Genomic DNA, 9,890 nt, shown 5'->3' on the forward strand with positions numbered 1-9,890 from the left:
TAGCAGCTTCTTTTGTTTATATATATATATATATATATATATATTATTTTTCAGGGGCCTATCCCATGTTTACCTAGGATCCTGCTCTGTGGTGAGTGGTGCCTGTCCAGGTATACATTCATCACTTAGAATTGTATTGAAACCTGCACTTTAAGGCCATGTTGACTTCATTTTCATAATTTTCATAGCCACAAAACACACACTGTTCATTAAAATCATGATCACTACGAGATCACTCGTAGGTTATTCCTCGAAATATATTTGCTTCATAAATATGTCTGTTCTGGACCGTACTCACCAATGGACTTCATGGGTAAAACAGAAGGGGATAGCTGCTCATTCCTGCCATTCCTTAGATTTAATATATTGGGTTTGGTTTGGTTTGCTTTTTGATATAGGGTTTCATGGTCACTCATTGCACTGTCTACAGTGTAGTTGTTCCTCTGGACTCTTCAATGCATTTTTTCCCTCTGTTTGTTCCAGTGGAGTAAGAGAGTCCTTACTGCTTTCCAGTTCCAAGCCACTTGGGAGGTGGACCATGGAGATATCCACTTGAATGAGAGATATACAATATAAAAAATAATGCCTATTCAGTTGAGAGTAGGGGGGTGGTGTTCAGCTGGTGTAGAAATGATTGGGATCCCTCAACCTGCCCCTGCATGGAAGTTGGTTCCTGGCAATTGAGTTATGGATTTAGAGCTGAACCTATCAACATAAGTCCTCAGACGTGTTGAGTGTGCACTTGGTAATTGCTTTGCTTCTTCCTCTTGTGCTACCCCCTCAATGTCTTTATGCTGAGGGTGTTACTACATTTAGGGTGGTTCTGGTCAATTTGATTTGATGGGGATATATATATACATCATTCTGCTCACATGTGCCCTGTTCACAGACCAGTAGAGGGATTTCTCCCTCCAGTTGGTTGAACTTGAGGTGAAGATGTTATGATCCCCTTTCCTACCTCCGCATGGATGTAGGTTCTTGGCAGTTGAGTTTTGTATTCTAGTTGACTTACTGACGATATAATCCTCATCCTACCCCCGTATGGATGTTGATTCCCAGCAGTCGAGTTTTGGACACATTTGACTGTCCATGTACAATCCATCACGTCCTAGCCACTCTACACCTTGGGGTACATCCCTTCTTTTAACCACATTGGATTGTGCTTCTCAAATTTGACCACCCAGACCAGTCTCACCTTTTCCACATTTGGGAGAAGAGTATACCTGGTACAGAAACGTTGAAGTCCTCCACGTATCATCTTCTTCCTAGAGGGTTCCCTCTTGAGGGTGTGCTTTGGATGATTCTGTGTTTTCTCTTGCACCGGACCCACAACCAATTCAATGTGGAAGTTTAGCTATATATGTGTGAGCGGAAGTAAGGTGCCTTGTCGGAAATTATAATTTTCCAACATTGAAAATGTATTTCCGACAGGTTTTACTTCTGCTCACACTTCCCACCCTTTGTCCCCACTGTCCACCAGTGCTTAGTTTGCTGCTTAATCTTGAAGTGATAGTTAAGTAGAATAGCATAGATGGAGTCACATGTGTGTGTGGGGCACATCTATAGGTGGAGGTTTGTCACATGATGATGTACATGCATGAATGGGTTAAACCATGTGAACCAAGGGGTACACAGGAGTGAAAGGCTTGTGTCATGCAAAATAATTTTGCAAATAGGGTTCAGAACTGAATGAGAATAGCTATATATGTGAGCAGAAGTAAGTACCTGTCAGAAATATAGTTTGTGTTTTTACTTAAAATGATAACATACTAGTTTGGTTAAATTTGAAATAAGAAATAAGTTGATAAAATAATCTTTGTTTGAGTAGCAAGAATAAAGTACATGCATATGAAAGAAAATTTTTTAATATTTTCAACAGATGATGATTCTCGCACCTCAGATGATTACAGTGAATCGGAGCTTTGGGAAGGTACTTAGAAGCTATCCTAAATATTTATTTTTAGTGTCCAGGTTCAACTAAAATTGTTTTCTCCATCTTAAATTGAATAAGTACAAAACCTAAGAATTTCTTCACCTGAAAGAAATTCAAAGTATTTATTTTTCATCTTCGAAAATTAAATGATATATGCATACAATAATGGAAATAAATATGGATACATTGATGAAAAAAAATTGTATTACAGAAGAACGATTAATATCATAGAATCAGAGTAGCTAAATTACATCTATAGACTTAAAATAGGACAAACCATAATCACAGAATACAACTATTTAACTGAATACATTAGTATTTCATGTGTAAGTCATTTGTTCTCTTATCTTTTTACCATAATCATAACATAGAAATGTGTAGCTGAATGTGTTAGTATTTCATGTGTAAGTGCTATGCTCTCGGTTTTATCAGAGCAAAAACCTTGGTATGCTGTCTTAGTGCTGTAAGTGCATGGTATGTTCTTTTAAATACCTTTTAGCATTTTTGTACAATTCCACGGGTTGCTTTGCAGCCTTTTAACCTCCTTTTTATCCACATAGGTTATAATTCCCTCAGATCTCAAAACTGGTCAGGCGAGGCAAGAGTTGTACTTTTCCAGTTGTCTCTTTCGTCTACTAGTAGGTTTTTATCATGTTTATCCTTTGCTTGGGATTATTATCCTGCTGAAAAACCAACTTCTGAAATTATTTTTGTCAGGAAGAGTGAATTTAAACTAACATAAAATTGGACATTGGTCAACTAGTGACACTATGCAATATACATTTTTTTTGTTTTGATACACAACTTTGCTTCAGTTGGTAACATGGAATAACTTTCACCATCCAAAATAGTAGCTGATACACACTAGTCTTGAGGTATTTCCTTCCTGGAGGTTGTGCCTTATTCAGCACAAACTGGGGAAGTGGAATTCATGATTATGTAGCCAGTAAGCTGGTGTGCTACTGTCTGATTGGTTTCATGGCAACCAGTCAAAGAGTACTACATCTATGTAAATGCTCTACTATATTGTTGGCAACTGTCTTATCTATAAAGTGGAGAGCATGGCGTGTGCATTACATTGTTTGTACCAATTTTTGTTACTAATTTCCATATTTATTTCCACTACTGCACGTATTGTAGCAGAATCCACTCAATATCATGAAAAAAACATGGGTGGGTTCTGTATTGTCACTGGCATTTTGCTATTTCTGCCCAATTACATGAGAAGAAATAATGGTTTGCAATTTTGTCCTTAATCTGAAATAGTTATGTAGATTTAGAAGTTTTTCTGCAGAATCAGACTAAATAGTTTTGAAATTAAGTAGTAGTAGAAAAAATCTGTATTTAAGTTATATGTAGAAAATGCATATACACACAGCTATTTGTAATAATTTATAAGAAACTTAAACACAATCTGGAGAATTTGTTTGTCCAAAATAACACAGAAGATAAATTAACACTGCCTTTTTAAAATTTTAAAATATAACAAAACATCAAAATAAATGCCTGTACAAAAAGCAGTTGTCATGCCATATAGAGATTAGTTGTAACCTAATGTTTCATTTAGTACTTTACTAAGCTGTAAATAAAATAAAAAAATCAGACAACCTTGTCCTTCTTTACTTATGGGCTTGGCTTACAGTACTATATAACCTTTTGCTTGTGTATTGATGATCTGGCTTGCAGTTCTAGATAATATATATAGTATTTTTAGAAGCGATACTTTCTTGCAGGTTTGTTTACATAACTGTGTACGAATCACACATTGTGTAGTTTGATTATTGTGATTTGATGTCATGTTACTCAAATCTTCTGAATTTTTCTCATTGCTTTAATTGAGTATTCTTGCATTGTAATCTCTAGTAGCATGTGGAATGTTTGAGACTGCTGTCATGTATATATATATATATATATATATATATATATATACATATATATAGAGGATAGATAGAAACATAATTAGATTGATAGTTAGATCTAGACTGTGTGATTGTGAGTTTAGTCATAAAAAGCATAAAGTGGCGATTTTTAAAGTGAATTATCACAAATTGTATTGTAGTAACAAAGTATAGAAAAATAATTTGTCTTGTCAATTGTGTTCTAAAGTAATTGAACCAGCCTGTGTGGAATTTGAAAATGATAGAATTATATAAAGCTCTGGATACAACTGTGGTAACCAATAATTAAAATGGTGATTTTAAAGTGAAATTATCACAGATTGTATTATAACAACAGAGTAGAGAAGAATAAGTTATCTGGTCAGTTGTGTTCTAAAGTAAGTGAACAAACCTGTGTGGAGTTTTGACAAAAAGAGAGAATTATTTATAGCTCTGGATACAATGTGGTAACGAGCATTTGTTTGACATATGTTTGACTTGTTTTAATATATTATTTTAAAACAAGTGGATTGTGTGCTGTTTGTTAACTGTTGAAATTTATCACCAACAAGTCACAGACACCAACTGTAAAGAACCTGGCCCATGCATACATACATATATAAAAACCTGACATTGGTGAGCCAGTCAGGATGTTACAGTGGTATATGGCAGTAGACGTAAACAACAGCAGGTGAAGTAAGCCTATTTACACATAACTGTAGTGGTGGTGAAAATATCGTAGAGATTACAACTATACTATACAACCATGTCAACCGGATAGAGAATGGAGACTGACTTGGTCCTGGGCTCAAAGAAAAGGAGAGAGAGACTGAAAATAGAGAGAATAAGAGCAAAAATTGAGATTGTTAAGCTCACCCAACAAAAAGATGAAGGACTTGTGGAGAGAGATGAAAGATTTGAACAAAGTCAGAACTGGAACAGAGGTGATTGGGCAGTCTGTCTCAGCCCACCTCTCACAGGAAAAGGCCTACAAGTGTATGCTGGCATGACATCAGAAGATGCCATGGACTGTGACAAATTAAAAGTGGCCTTGCTGCAATGCTATATACTTACTGAGGAATATTTTTGTCAGAAGTTCAGAGAAGTCAAACTTTACACTGTAGAAACTGTATTTCAGTTTGTGGCACATCTACGGTGATGCTGCACAAGATGGACTGACATGGCCAAGTGTGAAGATAGTTTTGAAGGACTGGCAGATCTACTAGTACTTGAACAGTTCCTGATAACGTGTCCCACTGACATGTCACTGTTCCTGAAGGAGAGAGCACTGAAAGGCATGAACAAGATTATCAAACTGGCAGAACAGTATATGGAAACCCATGGAGGGAGTATAACTGGCAAGTCCACAAATAACCAATCAAGGTTGAAACCAGGGCTGGCTGTCAGAAGTAGGATGTCAGAAAAGGTGATAAGAAGTCAACAAAAGGAAGAAGAGATACTATGCTTGTTATAAAATGGGACACGTTGCAAGTAAGTGCAAGTTTATCACCAACTAGCGATAGCAGAAATCTCAATAGAAAACAGCTGGAGCTACCTACAAAGATGGTGTTGGCAAGAAACAAGAAAAGAGTGACTGTCACCATGAATGTGGCTACCATAAGAAACCGAATAGAGACAACTTGTCAGATTCACCACAGAAGGAAGTACTATCGCCATAATTAAACAGTGCATGATTGATGGTTAGCTCAAGTTAGCAAATGGGTCAAAAGTGCTGGTGGTGATCAGACCATGTGACAAACATCAAGAGGTGTCAACAAACCACAACATGCTAATAGGTGAAGACTATGATGGGGACAAGAAAGTGAAAGTACTATGAGACACGGGGTGCAGCAATGATAACCAGTCTAGTATCTGATGAACAGATGATGGACAAAGTACCTCTGTGTGTGCTGATTGATGGGACAGTGAGAAAATTTCCCATAGCAAGAATAAAGGTGGATATTCCAAACTACGTGGGAGACCTTTAGGTCATGTGTATGGAGGAGGTACCCAACTATGGCTTGGTGATTGGCATTATATCAGGCAGTAGAAGTTTGGAGGAATCAGAAAGAAATGAGACTGATGAGGCATCTGCAGTCACCACAAGACCTCAAGAAAATAAAAGCAAGCAAAACGCCAAGCCCCTGCTAGTCTCAAAAGGAGATATCTCAAATGTAGATCTATGGTAACTGAAGGAAGCACAGGAGAAATAACCCTTTACTGCAGAAACTTTGGAACAGTGCCTGGGGGAAAGTTGAGCACAATACAAAGGGGAAAGGGATTTGCAGAATAGAGGACCAGAAGGGAGTGCTGTACCAGATCTATCAAGGCAGTTGTACTGGGGAAATAAAACAGATCATAGTACCAACAGAATACTGGACTTAAATGATGAACTTGATGAATCAATTGTGGAAGGACACCTAGGAGCAAAGAAGATGGCAGACAGAATCACCAGCAACTTCCGTTGACCTGGGGTCTTCGAATATGTGACCAGATTTTGCAGGTCACGTGACATCTGCCAAAGGACAATACCTAGAAGGAAGGTAGCCAAGATGCCACTGGGTAAGGTGCTTCTCATAGAAGAGCCATTCAGCAGAGTAGCTGTGGACTTGATCAGACCACTAATACCTGTATCTGACAAGAGCAACAATACATGCTGACAATAGTTGACTAGCAACATGTTACCCAGAAGCCATAGCATTGCCAAAGATAGAGACAAAGAGAGTAGTAGAAGCCCTCCTGGAAGTGTTCTGTACAGTAGGCTTTCCAGAAGAAGTCTTAAGTGACAGAGGGATGCAATTTACCTCAGAACTTATGCAAGACTCATCAGCACTAGGCAGCCCCTTACCACCCTGTACAACCCTAGATGTAATAGACTTTGAGGGAGAGTCACTGGAGTGTTAAATAGCATACTGAAGAAGATATGCCAAAGAAACCACATGACTGGGACAGGTACCTGAAGGCAGTATTATTTGCTTAATGAGAAATCCTACAAACAAGTACAGGATTTTCATCCTTTGAATTACTCTATGGAAGAACAGTATCAGGTGCAATGCAAATATTGAAATAACTGTGGACAGGAGAAGAAGAGTCAGAAGGGGAACACATACCAGTACATGTTAGACTTCAGAAACTGACTGGAAGAGACCTGTCAACTTGCTCGAGAAAGTCTGTTTGCAGCTCAAGGCAGTAAGAAGCACTTCTATGACAATAAAGCCAAGGACTGACATTTCAAAGTTGGACAGACGGTCGTGGTTCTGCTACCCACAGACAATCAAACTCATCTTGCAGTGGAAAGGACCTTTTATAGTACAGGAAGTGGTCAACAGAATGGATTATAAGGTGAAAGTGAATGGGAAGGCCAAGATCTTCTATCTCAGTTTGTTGAAGACGTACTTTGAGAGGGAAGAAGACCTAATGGGTGCTGCTGTTTAGGCACAGATGTGGCTCTCATAGATGCAGAACCAGGAGATGGTGACTTTGTCATTGAAGATGAAGACCTCCTAGAACTAAGGCCACTGGCTGGAGATGAAGTGTACAAAGACGTCAACATCAGTGAAGAACTGGCTGGCAAGCAGAAGAAAGAGCTACAGAATCTACTATACCAGTACACAGATAGACCAGGCAAGACAGACTTTGTGCAACACAAGATGGAGACCACGTCCAGGGATCCAGTCAGAGTGAAGCCTTACCAGACATTCTGACCTACACAGCCATGTGGGAAGACCACCTGAAGAAACTTAGGGTGCTGTTTTGTTCAGGAAAGTGAGAGCAGCAGGTCTGACTATCTCACCATCGGTTATTCTATGCTGGAATTCATAAAACACAAGGTGGGTGACCGACAGATATCCATGTAAGAGGAGAAGCTAACTCGCATACAAGATGCACCTGCTCCAAAAACCAAGCAACAAGTTGAATCCTTTCTAGGATTAGCAAGATACTATAGGAAGTTCATCCCAAACTATGCTGAAATCGTTGCACCGCTAACTGACCTTACTAAGAAAGGCCAACCTAATAAGGTGAAGTGAGAACAATCTCAGCAGATGGCATTCCAGAAGTTGAAAAACATGTTAGGAAGTTCTCAAATCCTTAGAATGCCAGACTTCAACAAACCATTCATGGTTCAGGTCAATGCATCAGATGTTGGAATTGGAGCAGTACTTTTGCAACAACATAAAGTATGTTTCTCAAAGAAGGAATTATTGTTAGATATACACAATAGTTTAAGTTAATGGCAGTATTATGATTTAGATAGTGAAAATGTTAAATTTAGTTATTTTTGAACGAATTTATCATGGGTTTGTTTAAGTATCTGTGTAGGAATCATAAATTGTGTATTTCAGTTGTTGTGATTTGACGTCACCTTACTCGAACAGATTGTATTGTAATGACAAAGTAGAAAGAATAATTTGTGTTGTCAATTGTGTTCTAAAGTAATTGAACCAGCCTATGTGGTCTTTGACAGAGAGAGACAATTATATAATGCTCTGGATACAACTGTGGTAACCAACAGTTATAGTGGTGATTTCAAAGTGAAATTATTGCTTATATGTAGGCTTGTATTGCAGTATAAGATAACCTTGTGCTTATTTAATTACATGCTTGGCTTACAGTACTAGGTAACCTTGTTTTTTTTACTTACAGGTTTGGCTTACATTAATAAATAGCCTAGTGCTTGTTTACTTATAGGCTTGACTTATAGTAGTAGATAACCTTGTGCTTGTTTACTTACAGTCTTGGTTTATAGTACTAGATAACATTGTGCTTGTTTACTTACAGGCTTGGCTTATAGTACTAGATAACATTGTGCTTGTTTACTTACAGGCTTGGCCAACAGTACTAGATAACCTTGTGCTTGTTTACTTACAGGATTGGTTTATTGTACTAGATAACCTTGTGCTTGTTTACTTATAGGCTTGGTTTATAGTACTAGATAACCTTGTGCTTGTTTACTTACAGGCTTGGTTTATAGTACTAGATAACATTGTGCTTGCTTACTTACAGGCTTGGCTTATAGTACTAGATAACATTGTGCTTGTTTACTTACAGGCTTGGCTTACAGTACTAGATAACCTTGTGCTTGTTTACTTACAGGCTTGGCTTACAGTACTAGATAACCTTGTGCTTGTTTACTTATGGTCATGGCTTACAGAACTAGATAACCTAATCTTGTGTTTGTTTACTTATGGTCATGGCTTACAGGACTAGATAACCTAATATTGTGTTTGTTTACTTATAGTCATGGTTTACAGTACTAGATAACCTAATATTGTGTTTGTTTACTTCTGGTCAAGGCTTACAATACTAGATAACCTTGAATTTGTTTACTTATGGCCATGGCTTACAGAAACTAGATAACCTTGAATTTGTTTACTTATGGTCATGGTTTACAGTACTAGATAACCTAATCTTGTGTTTGTTTACTTATGGTCATAATTTATGGTCATGGCTTACAGAACTAGATAACCATGAATTTGTTTACTTATGGTCATGGTTTACAGAACTAGATAACCTTGAATTTGTTTACTTATGGTCATGGCTTACAGTACTAGATAACCGTGAATTTGTTTACTTATGGTCATGGCTTACAGTACTAGATAACCATGAATTTGTTTATTTATGGTCATGGCTTACAGAACTAGATAACCATGAATTTGTTTACTTATGGTCATGGTTTACAGGACTAGATAACCTAATCTTGTGTTTGTTTACTTATGGTCATGGCTTACAGGACTAGATAACCTAATATTGTGTTTGTTTACTTATGGTCAAGGTTTACAATACTAGATAACCTTGAATTTGTTTACTTATGGCCATGGCTTACAGAACTAGATAACCTTGAATTTGTTTACTTATGGTCATGGCTTACAGTTCTAGATAACCTTGTGTTTGTTTACTTATGGTCATGGCTTACAGAACTAGATAACCATAAATTTGTTTACTTATGGTCATGGCTTACAGGACTAGATAACCTAATCTTGTGTTTGTTTACTTATGGTCATTGCTTACAGGACTAGATAACCTAATCTTGTGTTTGTTTACTTATGGTCATTGCTTACAGGACTAGATAACCTAATCTT

The 9,890-nt window shown here is 37.5% G+C and overlaps 1 protein-coding gene across 5 annotated transcripts in view; it reads left to right on the plus strand.

Moving 5' to 3' along the window:
• The window catches only part of LOC106462853, a 53,289-nt gene that overhangs the window by 23,965 nt on the left and 19,434 nt on the right, over positions 1–9,890 (plus strand). For all 5 annotated transcript variants that reach the window (XR_002611361.1, XM_022390246.1, XM_022390245.1 and 2 more), the window contains exon 6: positions 1,880–1,930. Coding sequence is in view for 4 of the 5 variants with exons in the window: in XM_022390246.1 (XP_022245954.1) it covers positions 1,880–1,930 (51 nt within the window). In the remaining variant the exon portion in view is untranslated. The remainder of the gene's footprint in view (positions 1–1,879; positions 1,931–9,890) is intronic.

This window comes from Limulus polyphemus, unplaced genomic scaffold (assembly GCF_000517525.1).
Source record: "Limulus polyphemus unplaced genomic scaffold, Limulus_polyphemus-2.1.2 Scaffold1268, whole genome shotgun sequence".
Classification (NCBI taxonomy): Eukaryota; Metazoa; Arthropoda; class Merostomata; order Xiphosura; family Limulidae; genus Limulus; species Limulus polyphemus.